Source organism: Anopheles gambiae, chromosome 3 (assembly GCF_943734735.2).
Source record: "Anopheles gambiae chromosome 3, idAnoGambNW_F1_1, whole genome shotgun sequence".
Taxonomy (NCBI): Eukaryota; Metazoa; Arthropoda; class Insecta; order Diptera; family Culicidae; genus Anopheles; species Anopheles gambiae.
The window spans coordinates 13,518,843-13,541,980 of NC_064602.1; the positions used below are offsets into that span (position 1 = coordinate 13,518,843).

The following is a 23,138-nucleotide window of genomic DNA, read 5'->3' on the forward strand; positions in this document are numbered from 1 at the left end:
CTTTACATCCGAATCCAGCATCCCTCATCTGTCATTCCGACGCACAACGAAAGAGCGAGAGAGAACGATGGATGTCAAAACAAAGGCTGTTCTCGCTCTTTCTCATTGCCGTCTCTCACTCTCTCCACAATTCTCTGCCCGCGCGCGTCTGCTTTGCTTGGGCTTCTTCGAGACGATCATCTTCATGGGTGGTCCGGCAAGGAATGTTCGTGTGTGTAGGGTTGATCGTGTACAGAAGGAACGCCGCTTAGAAGATACGCGAGTGCACCAAAATCTAGAATCGTCCGTGTTCACTGCAAAAGCGTTGCGATAAAGAAGCGTTTCTTGTCCAAAGCTTGACGAAAATTTGGGTGTGGGTGTTGAGGTGGTGTTGTAAAATAAGATTTACGATTGATGAAATTTAACCACAATTAACCACGACACGGATAATGTGAACATGTTCGTGATCTGGTCCGCACGGTGGTGCAGCACACTTTGTTGATGAAACAATTTTCCAACTCGATCTTCATCCATCTTGCCAGCATTTACTGCGATTTCCAGCAGGTATGTAACGCCCCCAAGAGTCGTGGGACGAAGGTAATGCAGTTGTAGTGCTTCCAGTTTCCCTTTGCAGTTGATGTAACGCTAAACTCCGCTCCGTAAACAATCAACGCCCAGGCACACACGCACTCGCCCGTGCCCCACTTGGGCGTATGGGCGATCCATCGTTGAACCGATAATCAGCCGATTCGTATTCAAAACAGATGTAACTTCGCCGTTGATAATACTGCCCCGTACAAGCACCGAGGTGTGAGAAAGTTAGATGTTCCGCTGCAGCTGTTTGTTGTATGGGGAACACACACGACCGATACGATCGCCGTAGCGTATACAGTGCGTAGCATTTGCCGGAAGCAGGCAACTAGTTGGAAGTTAAGCAGGCAAGACTGTTGTTTTGATCGTTTAGCTAGCATGTATACCTACAGGGTTGTAACGTTTTCCTCTTGTTTTTCGGTACAGATTCCCGTTTTTCCTTTCGTCGCCAAAATGGCACACGGAAGCACCGTAGCCGTTTGCCTGCTAGCGCTCGCCGCCCTTACCGCCCAAGCGAGCAGCAAGGAGTTCAACCCGACAACGAACCTCATCCTGCCCGAATCCTCATCCCGGCTGGAATCGATCAACGGTACGCGCAACTACCGGATGCACGGCAAAAAAGGCAAGGACGACAAGACCTGGTTCGATGGGCGCGAGATGCGCTACATCTACTGCGTGCGGCCGGGCAAGTGTGAACCGATCAAGCACCGGCAGTGCTTACACTCGACGCTGCCCTACTCGTCGATCAGCCTCGATCTGACCGACTCGTACAGCCAGGAGGAGATGCACACCAAGCTGCACCAGTACAACGCGCTCAAGAGCGTGCCGAAGTGCTGGGCCGTCATACAACCGTTCCTGTGTGCCGTGTTTACGCCCAAGTGCGAGAAGATCAATGGCCAGGATATGGTGTACCTGCCGACGCTGGAAATGTGCAAGCTGACGCTCGAACCGTGCCGGATACTGCACAATACCAGCTTTTTTCCCGAGTTTCTCAAGTGCAACGAAACGCTGTACCCGTCCAAGTGCAACAACGATGTGCGGGAGGAGATGAAGTTCAACGCCAGCGGCCAGTGCCAGAAACCGTTGGTGGCGGCGGACCTGCCAGCGAACTATTACAAAGGTAGGTGGGGAATATCGGAGTTTTTTTATATTGCAGCTAACAAAATTCTGATTTTTTGACTGCAGAAATCGATGGATGTGGCGTGCAGTGCAAGGATCCGCTGTACACAGACCATGAGCATCGGCAGATACACAAGCTAGTCGCGTGGGGCGCCAGCATTTGTCTCGCATTCAACCTGTTTACGCTCGCCACGTTCGCGATCGACTGGCAGAATGCCAACAAGTATCCAGCGATGGTTATATTTTACATTAATTTCTGCTTTGCCGTTTCCTGCCTTGGGTACGTAACAGCTAACACACAGTTTAACAATAAATTAAGTGTATTTTAATGCTCTTGACGCTTTTTTCCTTCAGCTGGTTAGCACAGTTCACTCCCGGCGGGCGGGAGGATATCGTGTGCCGGAAGGACGGCACGCTGCGCACGTCCGAGCCGAGCGCGGGCGAAAACCTGTCCTGCATCGTGGTGTTCATACTGGTGTACTACTTCCTGATCGCAGCGATGGTGTGGTTCGTCATCTTCACCTACGTGTGGCATATGAGCTTTAAAGCGATCGGCAAGATCCAGGACCGGATCGATAAGAAGGGCTCGTACTTCCATCTGATCGCCTGGTCGCTGCCGCTGGTGCTAACGATCACCATCATGGCGCTGAGCGAAATCGACGGCAACAGCACGGTCGGCATCTGCTTCGTCGGCTACCAGAACCACCCGATCCGGGGCGCCTTCCTGCTCGGCCCGGTGCTGTGCGTGCTGCTCGTCGGCGGCTACTTTCTCGGCCGCGGGCTGCTCACGCTGATCCGGCTGCGGATCTCAAGCAGACAGATCATCTCGGCCCGGGCGAGCAAAAAGATCCACCAAACGATCGTGCGCATGGGCGTGTGCACGACGTTCACGTTCATCTTTATCGTCGCGACCGCGTTCTGTCACGTGCACGAGTTCCGGCACAGTGCGGCGTGGGCGGAGGCGCTGCGCGGCTTCCTCGTGTGCCAGATCGTGGCCGCGTTCAACGACGACGTGACGAACGGGTGCCGGTACGAGCAGCGGCCGAGCGTGGCGATCCTGCAGCTGCACCTGATCTGCCTGTTCGCGTCCGGCATCGTCATGTCGTCGTGGGTGTGGACCAACTCGACGCTCGAATCGTGGGGCCGGTATTTTCGGAGGCGCTTCGGCACGGACATCGACGAACCGGTGAAGCTGCAGAAGCATAAGGTGATAGCGCAGGCGTTCGCGAAGCGCAAGGAGTTTCAGAACCAGGGCCGGCTGTCGATCTCGTTCCACAACTCGCACACCGACCCGGTCGGGCTGAAGTTCGACATCACGTCCGCGATCGGCAGCCACGATTTCAGCTCGACCTGGGCGAACAATTTGCCCAGGTTTGTGAACCGGCGCTGCGCGCTGACCGGTGCGGCGACGAGCTCGAGCCACGATCCGCGCAAAAACTCGGTCGACTCGGAGATCAGCTTCAGCGTGCGGCACGTGTCGGTGGAGTCGCGCCGCAACTCGATCGACTCGCAGGTGTCGGTGAAGATCGCGGAGGTCAAGACGAAAGTCGCTAGCCGGAGCAGCCGCGGCACGGTGGTGGTGGGAGCGACCGGCTCCAAGCATGGGCACAAGTCGCGGCAAAGCCGCCGGAGGCATGATTTCGCCACGACTGCCACGGGGCGGAGGTATGGGCGCAAGGAGAGCAGCACGTCCGTCGAGTCGCAGATCGTGACGGCAGCAATCCAAAAGTCGGCCGGCAGCGGAGCGGGCCGATATGCGGGCGGGGCGGGTACGTTCGGGGCAGGAAGCATGCAGCGGCGTACGGGAATCGGAGCGCTGGACGCGCATCAGATAAATGATTTGATTTCGAACGGCAAACTGTTGCTGCCGTTTCTGCAAGGCCAAGGGCTGACCACGTCGGAGGATGATAACGTGTCGGTGGGTTCGTTCAAGCTGCACGACTCGAAGTTCGACATCATTATGAAGAAGTTTGAAGGTTCAAGCCGCATTGGAACGAGCTGTGCCGGTGGTGGTGGTGTTGGTGGTGGCGGTGTTGGTGTTGGTAGCGGTAGCGGAGGTATGAACGGAACCAGCGGACCCGGAACCACGGTCGGTGGCGGCGGCGGCGGCTGCCGCATCGAAGAGTATCGCACCAGCGACGACGACGATGATGACGATGAGCTGGAGGCCGAAGCGTTACTGAATGGAAGAAACGTACCATCGCTGGCACAGATCACCTCCGGCCGGGAGGAGCACCATTCGAAGGACTTCAACGGAAGCATCGCCCAATCGGCCATGGACGGGGGAGGAGCATCTGCCCGCGTCGGCAAGAGCAGAACGGTGAAAAGGCAGGGAGCTAACCAGCTGGGATCGTTCCGCAAGGGAGGCAACGGTTTGCGCCACAAAAGATCGTTACACAGTACTGCCCGCCGCAAGAAGGAAAAAAATCGCGAGCGTGAGCGTATGCGGGAGAAAGAGCTGGCGCTGCTGGAGCGCGCTGCGCCATCCTCCTCCCCTCCGCCGGCCGGCGTCGAGACGATGTTTGATTTCAACGACTCCTCCTTCACGTCCTACTGCTCGGAGCTGTCGCCGCTGCACGTGAACAGCTCGTACTCGGGCGTGTCCGTAGCGAAGACGAACTCGCGCAACTCGAAGCGCAGCTGCGACGTCGGCATCCAGACCAATGCGCACGAAATTGCCACCCAAACCATGTCCTCGTTCGAGTTTAGCGAAAAGGCGCTCAAGAACGAGGAGAACGCGGACATCTACACCGAGAACCACCACCCGATGCTGTCGCACCATCCGCTGCCGATCGCGGCGCTGCAGGCTCCGTCGAAGATGATTCAAACCGTCGGCACCAACACCATCGGCGGGGGTGGTCGAAAGCATCGCGATGCCAGCGAATCGACCGGCATGAGCGATGCGGAAAAACTGAAAATGCTTCTGCTGCCATCGAAATAACTTTACCCCACACACACCGACCGCGGAGTGGTATTTTATAAGCAATATAATTACTAACGAACAAACCTGATGAGCGCCAAACGATGCAAGTTAGCTCAAAGGATCTTGTTAAGAAGGATAATTTCAATAAGTGCCTTTTAGTGGTAAAGCAACGTCGTTGTGTTAGTCGCCGATGGCGCATCATATCAGTAAACCTCCTCGCGCGTGTAACACTGCATTTAAAGCATTTTCGAGCGATGATATACTCGCACGTAACCAGCCGTGAATCTCGTGCGCCATTTTGGGCGGAAATAGTAGTGTACCTTCCCTTTATGTTTTACTCCACCGTTAGTAACAGCAAATCAACGCTGACGCACACACACACACACACTACGAACCACTAATAGAAAGACTGATCAGCGCAAAGAACGAAACCGATGCAGCAACCGAAAATTGTATTGTACAAAACGCCATGAGTGACGGGGCAAGTGCGCTTTCCATTGGAATGAGACGATCGACTTACGTCAATGTGTAACAGATGAGCAACGAAAAACCGAACAAAAGGATATACAGAATCCGTCAAACGATAGTTATTACAACTGATTGGTATTTACGATGTGTGCTATATATTGTAACGAAGGCAAAAAAAACTGAATTTGCCACTTAGGCGGGCTTTTACGTACCTACGGATAGGTATAGATAATAAGTGTATTTGTCGCCTAGTCCTCCCATATTTTTTTTGTCGGAGGACCACTTTTTTTTACATTTGAATCTCCCCATGAATCATGCCAAACGTGTGACGGTGTTTACACACAAGTAGTGTGTTTATAATGGAATTATAAAAAATAAAGACCATGAAACCATGAACTGAAATCAGCTGTACTCTGTGTACTTACGTTGGGCAAGACGGCAAGCGGCTAGCGAAAGCAGATAAAACATTACATGCGTATGATTTTCCAGTACTTTTATTGTATTTTCATTTATATAATAAGCAAGTCGAATGAATGTTGTAAAATGACACCGCACCATCATCCTACTAAACGCTAGTTTTTTGTTTGCTCTTGCCCCCGCCGCTCGTTTGCTCACCGAACGCGGAAGAGGGTTTTGCACAAAATTTGAATATTTGTCCCATTTTAATATTCTAATTTCCTTTTCCTTTTTTTACGGTATTGCTCTATCTACGGTATGTGCTGTGCTGGCGAAAGGGCCGAGATATTACCCGTACAGCAATGACAATGACATTCACGACAACATTTAAATAGATGCTACACAGCGGGTAATGATGATGAGAACGAAATATAGGTGGCCGAAATAGAATGTTTTGCCCAATTGCCGGGGCGGATTCGTACGTGTACCACCCACCGTTTCAGCTATAGCATGACGTTATTGTAAATAATTTTCACCATTTTTTCGCATATTAGATAGATCATGCGCTCGTTTTTGCACCGCCCCAAACATTCCAAATATTACAGAATCGCAGAATGGAAGTAGTTGGATGAGTTTGAGTTCAATTTGCTTGTTTTTTTTTCGTGTAGCTCTATATAATTTTGCAAGTATATTTCCGTTCCCTATTCGGTATTACATACACAAACACACAAAAACGAGTGCTAAATTTATTCACATCTAAATTCGTCAAAAAATTGCTAAACGAGCTATACCTCAATAGCGGTTCCTCTCCCTTCTGGGTGGTGTTGGGTGCATATAACAGTGAAAAATTGCCTTTAAATGCATATAAACGCCTACGACATGGTACATGACAAAAACCAACACACATCGAATGCAAGCAAAAGGATGGCTGCAAAATACAACGCTTAATGAATGAGGATGAGTTACACACACACACACTGTACTAGAAGTACCTACTACTTTGGTTTGGTCGACTGCCACCAGATTTCACCCCAAGCTCTCAAGTTCTCAGGTTTGCCTCTTTTTAAATACAATTATACTAGTTGTAAATGCAAATGCGCTTATTTATCTGTGTGTGTGTTTGTTGCTTAATTGCTATGTTGCTATACCCTTATTGACGCTTAGCGATGCTGCACAGAAAGAATCTTGCTCGTGTGTGGATGGGTGTGTCCCTCTACCACTCTCTCGTCGCGTTACACAATATTAATCGTATCGAGTTTGGTGGATGCCTCATCAAGCACCATCGGTTGAGACACTGGGAAAGATGAGCGGGAATGTGTGCACAGTACAATTGGGGCGATATTTTAAAGGGGGAAAGAAAAAAAATGAAACTTGTATTGTAGTAAACAGTTTGCCGAAATGCAACTGCGATTTTGTTTTTTTTTTTTTGTCAAACTTACACACGAAATGCATGCATGTATCACTTCTCGAGACGAACACGGGACTGGACAAAAAACAAAACAAAAAACAACCCTCAAACAAACACACGCACGTGGGTGCTCCCATGACACGCTGGTTAGTAGTCGCACATGTTTTGAAGCCGTAAATGCTTGCGCTTCTGCTTATCCGCTTTCAATGGTTTAAAAATTTAAATGCACAAAAAAATGGAACGTACGAGCACACCATCCCAAATCGGTTGCCGGATGTAAGTGATGGTGGTGATGGTAGTAAAAGCAAAACAACAAACTCACAACTCACTCATGGGACGAACGCTACACGATCACAAGATGTTTGTATTAAATTAAATAAAAATGCACACTCTCGCCCTTCCGATGCAGCTGTTTTGTACGCATTTGGGAAGGGACAGTACATTGGTGCCCCCCCCCCCCCCCCCCCTTGGTTGCATGCAAACAAGGCCAACGAAAAAAAAGAAACAGGATAAAACGCGGTCACTCGGCACCGGGGCACGGCTGTCGAGGTTCGTCGTCTACTTGGTCTTCTTACTAGCGCCGCCGGCTGTGGCCGCCCGCAGCTGCTTCAGCTCCTTGGTCCAGATCAGATTGTTAAAGAACTCGCCCAGCAGGTACAGGCCGACGCAAAAGCCGAGACTGACGGCGAAGAACAGGATGCGCTGCGGTAGATTCAGCACGTCCAGCACCGGGTACACCCAGATGCCGCCAAAGTGGCGCACCACGTGCAGCCAGCCGAGGTACGAGGCCATAAAGATGCCCAGCCCGGTAAGGCCGGCCTTGCGCGACGGATACTGCCGGAAGCTGGTGCAAATCTCGATCACCATGAAGATCACGATGTTGGTATGCATGACGTGATTGAGCCAGCTGGAAAGGTGGGAAGTTGTGTTAAAGAAAGAAAAACAACAAGGAATTGCAAACGCAAATACCCAGGAAATACGGCATCCAGTGCCTTCGGGAAGACGAGCTCGCGGTCGATCGCCATAAGCGTCCAGAAGGTAACACCGACATTGAACGCCACCGGGAAAGCGAACGCAGCCAGCATGTAGTCCTTCAGCTTGCGGATGAGTGGCATCCGCTTCGGGGCGACCTCGTTGGTACCGATGAAATCATTCAGCAGACAAATGGTGAAGTAAACTGCTTGTAGAATCTGAAAGCAAAGTTGCATAGGAAAGGGCTCTGTTTTAGTGAAAGTTTGGATAAACTGAGCAGGTATATGAGAGGAAGGGCATCATCAACGGATCAAAGCTCCCCACGGCACGTACCGCATCCCATACGGTGAGAAACTTCAGCTTGCCACCAAACTCTCCGCCCGGTCGCAGCATGCCGGGTGGAAAGTGGACGTACGTAAAATCGTAGTAAATGCCGTACGAGAACTGTACCGCCACGATGAAGTGCATCAGCGTACGGAGTGCACCGTAAACGCCGCGCTGATAGCCATCGCTAGACTTGGATTTGGCCATCGCTGATTAGAGGATGATTCAATCGCTCTCGAGGTGATAGAATTTCTTGTGCCCTTTTTTTCTTTCTTTTAGCTGCTCTTCCCTCAAACGGGCGACGACCGAGAACACTTGACGCGGTACAGCAGCAGCAGTTCCTTCTTCACACTAGCGGCGGGTTTGTATCACTGACGAGTGCCGCGCTGTAGATGACTGTGCATCTTTCCGCAAAGAGGGTCTTAAAGACGGCGGGCGGTTGATTAACTTGACGCCACCGATAGTCTGAAGCTGGAGCAATCAAACACACTGTACTTTGACCACCCGGGAGGGGGGAAAGTGGCTCTAATAAAAAGTGGGCCCCCGTCAGACGAGCAGAAAACAACGTCGCTCCGTCTGTAGGCCTGTGTGCGTGATTGTTGACATTTTCAGCCAGATTTTTGACAGCTGCCAGTTAGCCCTCCCGAACGAGCGAGAGAGAGAAAAGAGAGGCAGGCGTGCGCAATTCAGCGCTTTCTGAAATCTTACCCCCCCAAGACGGCTGCACAAATAAACAAAGTGTTCCGTGCCCAACACCACCACCCCCTATAACGCTGTGAAATGCTGTGATTGATTGCAAACTAGCAAACATTTAGTGATAGAGTATGAAGTAAAAACAAAACAACAACGCATCCCATACAAAGGGTAGGTAATTAGTCATTTGCTGTATCTCGTACGGGTTGAAGTGTCTTCAAGTGGAACATTTGCCTGTGCAAAAAGTGCAAAATACTATCGACTATTGGTTCACGTTGGTTCAGTGGCATCCCGCAGTGCTTCCTCATCGATAGTGCCTTGCCTTGCCCCGCCGTATCAGCTGATTCGGTCATTGGAATGCACGCAAAGTTCGCTGAACTCTCTCACCGCCTTGGTTGATTTCTTGTGTACGGAGAGGAAAGCGGAAGAATCGGTGAGTATTGTTTTTTACAATCTTGCATCCTCTCGGCGTAATGGGTTTCTGCGTGCTGCAGTAGATTTGATTGTATTTTTAGAGAGAAAATAACTTTCCCTTGTCGTCGATAAAATAAGCATTTGGTGGTTGGTGTAAAAACACACACCATAATGTCGAACATTGTAGAAAAGGTGTTCGCAAATTGTTATTACTGTCTATTGCTATCAAACTGTAATCATTTTGGCTAGCTTCATATCATGTTAATAATTTTATATTTCTTTGACTTAAATCAGATCCAACAAAAAGAGGTTTTATCGCCAAATAACCAAATGATAGTAAAAAGATGATGCTTAAAGGGGGCAGTACGGATGGGAATCCAACTCTATCCGGTTTTGTAGAGACTGGCACGTTTGCCCAATAGCCCAGTGGTTGGTAAAGTGCCGTTCAAACGTCATATATACTGCTGTTTAACTAATGATGACAACTCTTTTCCCTTCTTAGAACTATCATTGAGCAGATTAGTGTTAGGCAAAACTGATTCAAGTTCATGAATCAGAATGAATCTTGGAAATAATTCAATTAATCTGAATCTCGGTTGCAAAGATTCATACATCTCCAAAGATTCATGAATCTCAGAATATTCACGAATCTTGAAAGATTTGTCAATCTCCAATTTGTTCATGTATCTCTAAAGAAAGAAGACTCAAGAATCTCGAAAGATTTATGAATTTCACAAGAAATCTCGATAGATTCACGAATCTCTAAGTATTCATGAATCTCAATTGATCTCCAAAGATTCATAGAACTTGAGCTTCTCATTATTCTTCTTGGCGTAACAACCTACGTGGTCATGCCAGCTATACAGGCTTTCGAGACTTCTTTGCAAGTCCACGTAGCCAGGCTGTTTTTTTTTTGCTAAGGGGAGACGGTCCATGCGAGGCTTGAACTCACGACGGGCACGTTGTTTGGTGGGATCGCCTAAATTTACTATTTTCTTCTTCTTCTTCTTCTTCTTCTTCTTCTTCTTCTTTTTCTTTTTCTTCTATTTGGCGTAACGTCCTACGCGGACATGCCGGCCTATACAGGCTTTCGAGACTGTATTTAACAAACAAACTAACACTGAAAAAATGCTATCCATTCACTATGAGAAATTGTGTAAACTGTTTTTCATTACTTTTTTTTAAGTTTTGGATTATTTAATGATTATAAAACCGCATAATATTAACAGTATAGAAAATTGATCGACCATATTAGACCTCCAGATACTGGTGAGTTGGGTAAATCATTGAAAATTGTACCATTTGTACAAAAAACCCTCCAAGGACAATCTACTCCGTCGACAGTAACAGATTAGGTCCGAACAAGGACTATTTGATTGGCTTGATTCGATTAATTATTGAAGGACGACTATCCATCCCCCAGGGTCAGGAAGTTGTATCGGTCTGGAACAGTCTCGAGCTGCAAAGCTTATCAACCCAGAGCTTATTATGGTTCAACATACCCGGATGCTTATTAAGGAGGAACGGTTAGGCCGTGCTACTTAAATATACCTTCTGAATATGTAATAATTAACCAAAGTTCCTATGTGAATTATTAATCGTTGCTGATGGTAGATAACATTTTAAGACATTTTATTAAAAAAATTTTATTAAACGTTATGCATATCGGTTATACATTTGTCTGCAAATGTAAATCTATTTGTAGTGTTTAAAGTGCTTTAAGAAAGAGCCTTGTGGATTGAATGAAACATGTACCCCGTTGAGATTTTATACCGGCCCTCAAAATGCTGCAGATGGCGCGTTTAAGGAAAAACCATTCATTTCTGCGTTCGTTTCCGTAATCTACCAACACCGAGCACTACATTTTATTGTAGACTCTATAAAAACAACCGGTATCCGCATCGTGTTGTGTGGAATGTTACCTTTGCGCAAACACACACACTCACACAAGCCAGGCCAAGGTGTTTCTGGTGTTTTGATGGCATATGGTTACCATCAAGTGTGGGCGCAACCGTGGTGCATGTGTCACGGATCACGGGCGTTCTGTTTGTTTGCGAGAGGTAATCTTGACAAGCGCACCATGGCGGGCAAGTGTGTGTGCTTTCCGCTGGATGTAGTAAGTGCACCAATCAACAGCACAGCATCGTTACATTTTGCTTATCTTTTTTTTTGTTTTGTTTCTGTTCACCTTTTGCCAACCGGATCCAGTGAGGGAAGGTAATAATGATGGGCCCTTCTTGTTTGACCGAGGTCAGGTGTCACTGTTGGGTGGAATGATGTTTTGAATACAGCTTCAGTTCGAGCGGTCCTGCATGCATGCATACATGCTATCCTGTATGATGATAGTACGTATTATACGACAGGTTAGAAGGGAAATTGAATCATTTTGTCCGGTTTATTCCACCATCATTTAATGGTAGCTATTTTCGTTCTTTTCTTAGTGCTTTATATCTTATAAACAAAAAATGAACGTTTGTATTGTATTTTGTTTGACTGTATGTATGCATCATCCAATAATTAAACATAGCACTCTTGTATGGAAATATTTCCTTATTTCTGGAATAAATCAATCATGAAATCCAAAATATGCCTCTGATGGGCGCAAATTTTGAATGGATCGAGTCCCTGATACTCAAGACAGTTTATTCAACTATACAGCGAAACCTATAAAATGACTGGTATTAAGATCAATGAGTAGCTATGGCAGATTTAGAGGCCTAGTACGCCCAATAAGAAGCAACAGTACTTTGGAATAACATTTGTGGAATAGTTTTTGTACTCCTGGGATTACATTTTATTTTAATGTTTTTATTTCTTCTTCTTTGGCACAACAACCGCTGTCGGTCAAGGCCTGAATGTACCCACTAGTGAAGTGAGGTTGGCTTTCAGTGACTTATTGTTACCATAGCAGGATAGTCAGTCCTACGTATGGCGGCGCGGTCTATTCGGGGCTTGAACCCATGACGGGCATGTTGTTACGTCGTACGAGTTGACGACTGTACCACCAGACCGGCCAATTGATTAATTGATTTAATTGAGAAATTAATGCTAACTCATGTAAAACTGCGTAAATTAGTTAGTTTTTTTTAAAGTAATAACAGCTATTTTAAGGACTTTTCGTGGGAAATGGTTTAAGAACATCATCAGATTGTTTCTTGTCTTATTGTTCATAGAATAGGGAATGTAAGGGGGTTTATTGCTTGATGTTACATTATTTATTTATTTATTTTATTTTCCATTTGTCCGGCTGCAATATGTTTGATATGGACATTATCTCACAATACCCTGAATAACTTAGAAAATGCAGTTTTAGTCAGTATGTTTACTCTAGAGATTGACCTAGCTTTTATTGCAATAATCGAAAGCAATCGTCACCAATATTAATAACGGATTTCCTGTGTATGACACCAAACTCTCGTTAAAAAGTGCGGCCAGCTGTTTGTAGTAACGGTATTTAAAAAAAAAACAACAAAAACTTAGCAAACGGTCACACCTCTCCTGGACCACCGACGGCTCCAGACTGGAAGCCGTCAAAGTTTGCCGGCAGTTTGCGTAACACTTTGGTGCCGTCATCCAGAGGGGACAAAGTCGTTAAAGTGATTATGTGATTTGTTCCAAACCTCTACTATCCCCCCCTCCCGCCCTGTCATCGTCTTCATTCCGATGCAACTTCCAGGCACGGCGTACGAACGAAACAGTACAAGAAAGGTTGAACGGAGCAACGTACGTGTTCCGTGTGTATCGATTTTTGGAGCATACCGAATAGGCCGACCAATGTCGAATTGCATTTGCTTCCGAGGTTCGGGTCTGCCCGTCTCAAGTGGCTTATGGGAAGGTGATCTTTACCAATGACCTCACACACTGTGCCGTGGTGGCTCGATTGCCGGGTAGACGCGTAAAAGTGGATCGATAGTAGTTCTTGTTATGATTCGGTGAAATTAGGAGGTCATTTCATTCACCTTTTCATTAATAGCTTGGACATTCGTAGAACCGTGTAGAAGAAATTTCATACTCTCACTTTTAGTGATAGAAAAAAATATTAAATTAATAGTATTTATATAAAGTGAAGTTTTATATAATAAAGAAGTATCGTAAATTTGAAATTTTAAAGAGGATTTTCTTAAATAGCTTTCAAAATTGTATTGTTGCCAACTAAACAATGTTTGCAATAAAAACCTTAAAAAAATGTATATTTAAGGTCTTTTGTGACATCAAAAGTTTATTGTTAGCAATGAATTAGCTTTATCTTAGAAAAGAATTGAACTCGGCAAATGCAGAAAAAAAGCAATAGAAGAAAATATAATAATAAATTTAAAACACTGGAAATAACGTCGTTTAAATTTCATGTTACAAATTAACCAAATGAGTTTAGTGACATTTACTTAAAGGCTATCAATTTATCTCTCTATATTTATATCTCTCTCTCTCTCTCCCTCTCTCACACACACCATTATATACAACCGTTGACCTTCAACAAATGACCAGCAGAGAAGAGGAGTGGCAGTAATTAATTGTTTCATCAAAATATACCCGAAACACGCAAAACAGAAGCAGTACGACTGTTGTGCACAGAAATAGATACTGTTACAATGAGTAAGTAACAGCGTCCCGTACCGGAACAATGCAATATCTGCACATGGGTTATCATTCGTTTTACAGGGTTTTTGCAGTATTTGGTGGGACTTCACTCCTTCACTCTTTCTGATGGGAAATTAACTTTATACGATGGGAATTTTACTCTATGGTACCCGTTTTGGACACAGGCTCCTTGAAAATTCCTATAGCATTTGTCCTAAAAGAATGCAATAGAGTACTATGAGATGGGCGGTCCCGTGATACATTCGTCAACTCGAACGACTCAATAACATGCCCGTCATGGGTTCAATCCTAGAATGGACCATTCCCCCGAAGCAAGGATTGACTGTCCGGCTGCGTGGTAATGAATTAAGTCTCGAAAGCATGTATAGGCCGGCATGTCCGAGTAGGACGTTACGGCAAATAGAAGAGTACTATGAAGAATCGCTGAAAACCCCTGTAATTGTTGTTGGTGATTTGTCATGCGTGCCAAAAGCATTACAATATATTTTTGTTTATTTTCTTTGTTGCATACAATAATGTATTGCAAAATACTTAAGAAAGTAATGTAATAAAAATATTATAAAACAAAAAATTGAATATAACTTTAGGTTCAAATTGAAATAATTGCCAAACGTTTATTTTCTTTGTAAAAAAAATCGCTCAATTTACCAAACACCAGGCGTCTCCATGGAATCCTTTTACAAAAAAAACACAAAAACAACATTACGGTATTGCCGGATAGCTTTTCCGAACGCACCTGCAACCGTACCGGGCGTCAGCAGCAACAGGGCGATAATGGTCCCGGTCATTATCGCCTACCAGATCGCCCAGGGGGCCCCCCTAGAGCAGGCAAATCGAATGCTTGTCGATTTTCCAAAAGCCGCCACCACTCCGTGATACCACCGTCTGCCGGTGAACCTAGCTTTGTTTATGTTGGGATTTTATTTTTAACAAATTGCGTACATTTTATCATCAACCGAAGTGTTTTCCCCCTTTTTTATTATACCAGCAGCGTGCGTGCCTGCGTGCTGCGTACCGTTCGTGCAGCGGGCGTAACAAGTGCTCTCCGGGCGGAAGGGAAACGTTTAAACAAAACCCAAAATTTCACGAAACGGAAACACGATCCGGCGAAAAGTTTGCGCTATTTCGTGTGCGGGGAATTGCGGTGCGCTCTTCGTTTTCTTTTTTTCTTACTAGGTGGTACTGCTTTTTACACTGGAGCGGCGGACTGGTGCCTTTCGACCTTACCCGCCCTAATGCGGGCTACGGAAGCCACCCATAAATCTTTCGCTTTATTGATCCGCTTGCCATAACGAATTTCGCGAGTTGATGTGTTGTTGATGATTTTGATGGTGTTTTCCAACTCTTTCCCCCGTTCGGAAAGTGGAAGTGGAAGGGAAGGAAGGATATGCCATGCAAAAAATGTGCAAACTTTTGGACACAACTCCGAATGTTCCCAACCCGTTGGAATGTTTTACATTGGCTGGAAAGTGTCTGCATGTTTTCGCTCTTCTCGGTACGCGCGGGAGTGTGTTTTGTTTGTGCGATTCGCTGACCTTGAGATGCTTTTCTAATTTTGGACAGTTGCATATTTACGGCAACTTTTTCCATCGATCGCTCATTTCATTTTTTACTCGAAAATGTTTATGTTGATATAGTAAACGCTGTGGTAAATACGTCTATTTGAAACATTTTAATATTGCTGGAAATATTTGTATGAGTGCTATTTAAAAAAAAAATCATTTCTTGCTGCAGCATACTACTCCGTGCATAAAGCTATGGTTATTGATTAAACAAAGGGCTTAAATTTAAATTCAAATTTGCTATTGTGATACTAACCAAACACCAGTAGGTCAAGAACTTGGAGCGTCCACCGTACTCCGTCGGTCGCATCATCTTCGGCATGTCGAGATCGTCCGGGATGTGGACGAAAAAGCGATCGAAGTAGATCGCGTACCCGTACTGCCCGAACGCGATCAGATGCCACGTGATGACGAAGGCGGGCAGCTTGTACAGTTGCACGCTAGACATTCTGTCCGCTTTATAATACCGTTTGCGTAATTACACGGTTGTTGATAGTAAAGAACACCTAACCACTTAAAAAAACAGAATAAAAAAACCCCGTTTGGTTGAAAAATACGGACAAGGAAACGTATCGCAGCAGCAGGGGCACAGCTGTTTTCGTGTCTGTTTGGCCCAATGCTGCCCCGTCTGCTCGTTAGCTTGCGTATCTTTCCACTGCACTTGACACTTACTACAAAACCAGGATACACCTACACGGAAGGGCAACAACGGCTCATTAGGAGCGTACAAAATAACATACAATTTGTTCACTTCCAGCACACACGCACACAAAGTGGAGCTGATGTACGATTGTTTTGTTCACTTTGACCACTTGCCACACGCAACCGTAAGATGAGGGAGAAACTGCGACCAGACAGAACAGGAAAAAGGGGGAAACAAATTTTCTCACTGTAACACAATTCCTTGTGCCGATGATGCGGTCACGGAATGCGGTTGGGTTGTGTTTTTTTCTCTCTCTCTTTCAAAAGGCCACAGAAACGTCTGCGCGGAAGTTCGAAATTTCAAGGCACAGCCACACGGTGACGTTTGATTACTGACTGCCCCCCCAAGTGAGCTGGGACGGATGCAGCAGCAAAAGGATGTAAAGGAAAGCAAAGCAAGCTTTGTCTTAGTGTTCACTCTTTGTTTTGTGTGCTGGGAGAGAGTATTATAAACTCTCTTGCAGTGCTTAATAGTGGGAATCTGCCTGCTTGGTTGGTATTGGAGAGGGTGCTACACGTGCTTTAAGGTTGATGAGAAATGGATACACTTCACCAACTTCACATTTTTATCACGTTTCAATGGGCACCCTTTGGGAGTTGAAGTAAAATTAGGCCAGCAACAGAACTGCTGCTGGTGTCAGCACACTTTCATAGAACACTCACGCTGCTTTCAACTTTCACCTAAAAACTCGTACGTATTATGGAGAACGAACACCACTGTCGACAGCACGCGAATGAATGAGCGTGATGTTGCGTGAACCGCGCGCTGCCTGCTGCACAGTTGGGAATGGTAGTGCACAGTGATGTGTGCATGAGTGTTGGTTGCCATGAAAATGAAGAGCAAATGATACGAAAGAGAGAAAGAGAGAGAGAGAGAGAGAGAGAGAGAGAGAGAGAGAGAGAGAGAGAGATAGAGAGAGAGAGAGAGAGAGTGAGTGAGTTAGAGAGAGGGAGATAGGCAAAAAAATGCGCAACCATTGCGCTCTTGCTGCGTGGAATGAAGTGATGGAGGCGCCCCGTACTCCTTGTTGGTCTCACATTTTTGGGAAGGTGAGCGAAGATGACACTTTTGCCATTAAATATACATATCGTGCGTGAGAAGGCAAGAGTGGAACAGCACTCAACGCAGCTGTTGTGCAGTAGCGGCAGCAAATGAGAGAATTTTGGCCATAGCGCAGAACGGAGCGTGTATGTTCACGCGTTTATCGCGTTTCGTGTGTTTCGTATCTGATTGTATTTAAATTTGGTTGGTTAGATGGTTATTTTGAAAACAATTTATGTATTCAAAACATTGAAATACTTAATTACTTAATAAGAGGGAATAATGCAGATTTTCTTCATCAGCTCTTATCAATGTATTGTCAATCGCTTGTCAATGTATTTAGTTGCTCAGCAAATATACTTTTAAACGGGTGCTATCTTAAACTTTAAAGATTGTAGAAATTTAGTGAGATTTTTTTTCATCCCACCGAAGAAAGACACCTACATGCGAAAAGCTAAAAAACTAAACAAATCGAGCTTTATTGAATTTACACTTCCTTCATTCCATAATCTCATACAAGCTAGTTCATTCCAGAGGCGTCAAACTCCCATTTTTACTCATCTGGTGAAATCTTTCAATCTCTCTTATCGTCTATACTAGTGATGGTAAAAATGGAGTTATCATCGGTATCGATTCCAGCTAGCTCCGAAGTTTTCTGGAATTTATACCGGATAGTAGGTCCGGTACTAGTTTCCGAAATCGATTCCAGAATCGGCACCGGAATTGGTTCCTGAATCAGCTCCGGAATCGGTTCCGGATTCGGAATCGGTTCCGGAATCGAAATCGGATCCGGAATCAGAATCGGTTTGGGAATCAGAATCGGTTCCGGAATTGGAATCGGTTCTGGAATCGGAATCGGTTTTGGAATCGAAATCGTCTCCGGAATCGGAATTGACTCCGAAATTAGAGACGTTTGGATCCAAAAATGCTACGTATTGATAGCCACAAAGAATCAAAATTTACTTCTAAACGATCCGTTCTCATAGAGATTCCCGGACTGATTAAAATTTCTATTAAAATTTCTTATTTCAATTGAGGAACTGATTCTCATTCTGGAGCTAATTTCAATTCTGAAGTCAATTCTGATTCTTTTACCGGTGATTCCTGGTAAAAGTTTCTCAATTCTTTCAATTCTTTTACAAATTGTGATTCCCAGGTTGATTCTGAGCCGAAGTCGATTTAGAGCCGATTCTAATTTGTAACCTATTCCGATTCCGGAATCGGCTCCGGAGTCAACTCCGGAATCGGCTCCGGAATCGGCTCCGGAATCGGCTCCGGAATTGGCCCTGGATTCGGAATCGTATCCAGCATCGGAATCGGATCCGGAATTGGTACCGAATACAGAATCGGAATTAGGTAGGTCCGATTCCAAACTCCCACCACTAGTCTATACCATTTTTTATTATATTACTTTTTTGTATCGTATAAACCAAAAAATGTTTACTAAATATCTTTTTTTTTCTTTATGAAGATTTCTTATAAATAAACTAGTAAATAATGTTTGCCTAAAACGGTTATAAATGTGCGAGCTTACCAAATTCCAGTAGGTTAGAAATATGACCCGTCCCTTCAGCGGCAGTGGAAACTTTTCACTAGCGGCCAACAAGCTCCCGATTTCCTCCAACCCTGCCAGATGCTTATCGGTGTAGACAAAATCGTAGTACATAGCAAACACTTCCGTTAGGAGCATTATGCTGTACGTGAGCCTACGTCGTGCTGTGGTTGTTTTGAAAGCTCTCGAACAGTGTTCCACACTAAGATATCCTTCTTTGTACATTTAAAACGAATAACAAAATGTATTCTTGCAATAAAAAGTCGAACTAGTCAGGCGGTTCCGGAGTTTAGACGTTTTGATCGTCAAGGCAAAGCTCAACAACTGATCGTATGTTTGGGAAGCTTTTCTCTTACTCAGCAACAATATTGAAACTAGTTGCGTGAGTGCAGTCTATTACGCTGCACTATGATGATGGTTGCATTTGTTTTGCCTTGAACCGTTGCATTTCACCCGCAGGCTGCCCGAGGCATGGTCATTGCTCGATCAGTGCTTTAAAATGAGCAATTCAAACGATTTTCAGCGGTTACAATGTCAACAAAGAACTATTAGATCGTTGTTTCGGTACAGTTTATGAATAAATATGAAGTATATGGTAAGTGCATTTTGTATTTAATATAAAATATGATTTAATACGCTAAACATTAAATTATTGTTATTGAGAACATTGACACTGTTTACTGTAAAAATATTATTATTATTATTATGCGAGTTTGTGCACGCTACGCTTGAGAAAAGCCCATAGTGAAGAATAATTTCGTCATACGCCTCCCAGATGATTCTATCTTGCCATGCTTATCTATATGATTCATTTGCAGCACGCACGATGGAAGCCACGGACCGACTTTGCATCATTCCTCCGAGCGAGTGGACTGAACTTCGTGATCTCTATCGCCTCAACTGGCCGGAACATCATGTGGCCTACGCAACGGTCGACAACTTCATCCGGTGGTACGAAAAGGATAGTGGCATTAAAAATCTCACCATTTACTGTTTGAATGGCAGCTGGCGAGAGGATGGAACTTACTTAATAGTGGTACGTTACAGCTAACGATCGATCGTTTTGTCGCGTATTTCACATTTTTGTTTCGTTTTGTACATACACTAGGATCGCTATCAACTGTTTGCATACAGTCTGGATCCAACGAACTGCGTACTGGAGAAAGCACTTCATCTGCTTGACTGGAGCGGCGGGCTTAAAGTGAGCTCCTTACTTTCGCGCCATCGAGCCCCAGTCATCAATGTGATCACCGCTAAAGGTCTTGAGAAGGAGTACGACAGTGAAACGTTCCTGTACTACATGCCGAAAGCGGAATGCGATGCACTGCAGCTGTCCGTGCCGGAGGGATTTGAACTGAAAGCGCTAAGCGCGGATGATGCGTCCACAGCGAACGACGTCTGGCCCAACCGGCACCAGGGTTCGTTGTTCTTTTTGCAGCGGCTGGCCGCCTGGAACCCGAACGCCGGACTGTACGAGTGCGCTACGGGTAAATTGGTGGCCTGGTGCTTCCGACTGCAGGCCGGTCCGCTCGGTGCACTGCAGGTTGACGAGGAGTATAAGCGGCGAGGTTTTGGAACGGTGGTCGCCATTGCGGTGGCCAAACAAATCGCCAATCTTGGGCAGGATTGCTTTGCATTGGTTAATGCGGCGAATGTACCGTCGAAGAAAATGTTTGAGCGCATTGGCTTTAAACACGACGGCGAAGCGTATTGGGTGAGAACTTTACCGACTGTGGCAGGAGAATGGAAGGATTAGGAGGAAACTAGTTATCACACGTATAGGAGAAAAAAAAACACTCATACATGGTGAAATGTGATCTGATTTTGTAAAACATCTTTAAAAATATGTCCTTGAAAATCATAAAAAATGGAATATATATATAAAATAAAATAAATGCAAAAATACGTTAAAATTGCGACAATAATCAACCTCACAGTTTTTCAGTACTTGCGCACTCTACTGTTAGCGTAGCAAAACTAATGAGAACGTACTATCAGCTTTCACTATCTAGAGCCTCTCTTGTAAATAGTCGATTATCTCTCCGTGTGCTCTTAGTCTCATTTCTCGCTGAGCCTGTAGCGATGACTGACTGTGATCAACTGGTAGAAATACCTCCCAAAGACTGGATAGAGCTAAAACATCTGTTTCAACGCGATTGGCCGGAGCACGAGTTTGCCTACTATCTATTGGGAAATTACATATGCTGGAAGTCCAAGCACCATGAGCCATTGAACGTAAAATGCTACTTCTTAAATGGCAACTGGAGAGTAGACGGAACATTTGCACTGAAGGTAAGTTGCGATAGATTATAAGATCTAGGTATATTTAAATAACAACCTCTCTTTCCTATTGTTTTAGGATGGCTTCGAGATCTATTTTTATTCAGCAGCTCAAGACGATAACTGCACTACGTTGATCAGACTGCTGTCTCAAATAGAATGGGAATCCTACCACGAAATCAGTATGGACTATCTTGAGAAGTACCATCCAGCGGTGGAGCGAATTATCGGCGACAGGGGTCTTACGGTGGCGAGTAGTAATTTAGCTACTTATTATTTCATGTCTAAAGAACAAGCGCTTGCACTGTCCTCGCCAGCTATCCCTGCTGGGTTCGTGTTTGAAAGGTTACAGTTGAAGGATTTGGACTACATCTACGCACAGTGGCCGCTACGCAATCACATAAGCTACGAGGCAGGATATGGGCTGCTGAAACGGTTGATACAGTTGAATGCAAATGTTGGTTTGTTCAACGACAAGGGTGTGCTTGTTTCGTGGTGCTTAACGTAAGTTGCATGGTAGGGAAGAACTGTGTAAAAACTGAATACACAATATTTATATAGTATTTATTTAATCCGTAGCGATCAAACCGGTGCTCATTCTGATCTACAAACTATGCCCGAACATTGCCGGCACGGATACGGACGAATGGTTGTGGTGGAGCTGGCGAAGAGATTAGCTTGTGTGGGATCGGATTCCAAAGCGTACGTTTTGCATGACAATCATAAATCGATCAAATTGTTCGATAGCGTTGGATTTGCGAAGATACAAAATCTCCGTTGGGTGGTGGTGAATCCAAAAGGAAAAAAAAAACTATAAGCAAATGAGATGTTATATTAAACCGTCCTGGGTTATAAGTACGAAATTTTACAATATTATTTCACTATTCACTACATTAAAAATGTGTATGCATTTGATCTTGAAAACAAAGTCGTAGACAATCTATACTGTGAACCAATAACAGTATACAGGTAGTCCCCGAGATACGCAGTACCTGCTATACTCGAAATCAGAGGTACTCGATTTGACAGTTCGTTGCGCAAATTGTACTGATTTGACACATCAATTGTCGAATGCAAACTAAATTCTCATTCGGTCGTATTTCAAAAATCGTTCAAAAATATTGCAATCCTCGGTCATACTCATATCAAATAATCAAATTAGTGGCTGAAATTTACCGCCTCAAGCAAACTTGCACGAAAATTAGCAACATTTTGCCTGAAAATCATTAAATTCGAGTTATGTGGTTTCTGCTCGGTCCACATTAATAGCGTATCTCGGGGACAACCCGTGCAACTGCTTTAGTTATCACACGAATTGTTGGCAAATTTGGTGAAACAGTTGATAAGATAACTAAAACAGCCCAATCGCTTGATAGGAACATAAACAGGTACGTACCTGTTTAAAGATTATTATTTTGCTTATTTATTGCTATATTATTGCAATGATGCAACTAATCAAATCAAGGAAGAAAATTTAGAACAAATATGTTAAAACTGTGTTTTAGGAATACATTATAAATGTATTATTTATAATACATTTATACATAAACTGTACATAACGATTATTAAGAAGGTGAAACGATTGATTTCGTGACATTTTAATGTATTACATGGCATTGAATTTGTATGAGCAATACTTAAAAGTTCATCATTTTAGATTAAAGAATAAAATATCTCACTTGCACGAATAATAAAGTGAATGTATGTAGCCATTTAGTTTAGTATAGTTGAATAAATATTTCACTTTTGACTTATAATGTCTTCGAAATTAACATATTTTTTCATAAAAGCGATCAGCGTTGGGTTTAATGAATTAATTAGCGAAAGAACTAACTGAAAATGCAACAGGAAACGGCCTAATGCATATCCGTTTGAAATATCATTCTCCTGTGAGTCACGTTCAATTGTTCCCCGGGTTATCCCGTTACCGTATCCAAGTACGATTACTTCCAAAGCTTTAACCCTCTATTCATTGTTAAAACACACCCCCTTTTCGTTACCCCGTTTCGCACAAATGGGAATCAAACTGCCGAAGGTGGCACGACGATCAACGCTCCTCGCAACCACCTTGGCCCCAAACCGACGCCCGGTGTACATTGCTCTTCTCGTTTTCG

General features: G+C 44.7%; 4 protein-coding genes across 7 annotated transcripts; 3 read left to right on the top strand and 1 right to left on the bottom strand.

Annotated features, from left to right (window-relative positions):
• Positions 1-121: 121 nt before the first annotated feature.
• Positions 122-5,482, top strand: LOC1275473 (protein smoothened). 2 transcript variants are annotated; one of them, XM_061655643.1, is made up of 5 exons: positions 122-543; positions 601-917; positions 997-1,690; positions 1,756-1,969; positions 2,044-5,482. In XM_061655643.1, exons 3-5 carry the CDS (start codon positions 1,024-1,026, stop codon positions 4,628-4,630), a joined length of 3,468 nt encoding a protein of 1,155 aa, XP_061511627.1. In that variant the 5' UTR covers positions 122-543; positions 601-917; positions 997-1,023; the 3' UTR covers positions 4,631-5,482. The 2 variants fall into 2 exon arrangements, with proteins under 2 accessions (XP_061511627.1, XP_061511628.1); XM_061655644.1 differs by having other exon boundaries at positions 136-543; positions 614-917.
• A 74-nt stretch (positions 5,483-5,556) lies between these two features.
• LOC1275474 (androgen-induced gene 1 protein) lies at positions 5,557-16,952 on the bottom strand. Of its 3 annotated transcripts, none has more exons than XM_061655648.1 (5): positions 16,814-16,952; positions 15,705-15,961; positions 7,854-8,074; positions 7,460-7,791; positions 5,557-6,770 (listed from the first exon to the last, which is right to left on the bottom strand). In XM_061655648.1, the coding sequence occupies exons 2-5, from the start codon at positions 15,894-15,896 to the stop codon at positions 6,709-6,711; spliced, it is 807 nt and encodes a 268-aa protein (XP_061511632.1). In that variant the 5' UTR covers positions 15,897-15,961; positions 16,814-16,952; the 3' UTR covers positions 5,557-6,708. The 3 variants fall into 3 exon arrangements, with proteins under 3 accessions (XP_061511632.1, XP_061511633.1, XP_061511631.1); XM_061655649.1 differs by lacking the exon at positions 16,814-16,952 and adding an exon at positions 16,121-16,326; XM_061655647.1 differs by lacking the exons at positions 15,705-15,961; positions 16,814-16,952 and adding an exon at positions 8,190-8,433.
• On the top strand, positions 8,915-22,719 carry LOC133392975 (uncharacterized). Its single transcript, XM_061655646.1, has 4 exons — positions 8,915-9,044; positions 20,825-21,036; positions 21,104-21,528; positions 21,604-22,719. Exons 2-4 carry the CDS (start codon positions 20,827-20,829, stop codon positions 21,839-21,841), a joined length of 873 nt encoding a protein of 290 aa, XP_061511630.1. The 5' UTR covers positions 8,915-9,044; positions 20,825-20,826; the 3' UTR covers positions 21,842-22,719.
• LOC1275475 (uncharacterized) lies at positions 9,166-20,669 on the top strand. The gene is made up of 3 exons (XM_314722.5): positions 9,166-9,306; positions 19,563-19,780; positions 19,853-20,669. Exons 2-3 carry the CDS (start codon positions 19,571-19,573, stop codon positions 20,498-20,500), a joined length of 858 nt encoding a protein of 285 aa, XP_314722.5. The 5' UTR covers positions 9,166-9,306; positions 19,563-19,570; the 3' UTR covers positions 20,501-20,669.
• Positions 22,720-23,138: the final 419 nt, after the last annotated feature.

Excerpts from the sequence above, each read along its gene's own strand:
- LOC1275475 (XM_314722.5), top strand. The coding sequence starts at position 19,571 with ATGGAAGCCACGGACCGACTTTGCATCATTCCTCCGAGCGAGTGGACT. Across the intron at positions 19,781-19,852 it reads ATGGAACTTACTTAATAGTG|GATCGCTATCAACTGTTTGC; the intron begins GTACGTTACAGC and ends TACATACACTAG.
- LOC1275473 (XM_061655643.1), top strand. The coding sequence starts at position 1,024 with ATGGCACACGGAAGCACCGTAGCCGTTTGCCTGCTAGCGCTCGCCGCC. Across the intron at positions 1,691-1,755 it reads GCCAGCGAACTATTACAAAG|AAATCGATGGATGTGGCGTG; the intron begins GTAGGTGGGGAA and ends TTTTGACTGCAG. Across the intron at positions 1,970-2,043 it reads TTTGCCGTTTCCTGCCTTGG|CTGGTTAGCACAGTTCACTC; the intron begins GTACGTAACAGC and ends TTTTTCCTTCAG.
- LOC133392975 (XM_061655646.1), top strand. The coding sequence starts at position 20,827 with ATGACTGACTGTGATCAACTGGTAGAAATACCTCCCAAAGACTGGATA. Across the intron at positions 21,037-21,103 it reads ACGGAACATTTGCACTGAAG|GATGGCTTCGAGATCTATTT; the intron begins GTAAGTTGCGAT and ends CTATTGTTTTAG. Across the intron at positions 21,529-21,603 it reads CTTGTTTCGTGGTGCTTAAC|CGATCAAACCGGTGCTCATT; the intron begins GTAAGTTGCATG and ends TTTAATCCGTAG.
- LOC1275474 (XM_061655647.1), bottom strand. The coding sequence starts at position 8,387 with ATGGCCAAATCCAAGTCTAGCGATGGCTATCAGCGCGGCGTTTACGGT. Across the intron at positions 8,075-8,189 it reads TTCTCACCGTATGGGATGCG|ATTCTACAAGCAGTTTACTT; the intron begins GTACGTGCCGTG and ends CTTTGCTTTCAG. Across the intron at positions 6,771-7,459 it reads GGCCACAGCCGGCGGCGCTA|TGTCTCAACCGATGGTGCTT; the intron begins GTAAGAAGACCA and ends CATCTTTCCCAG.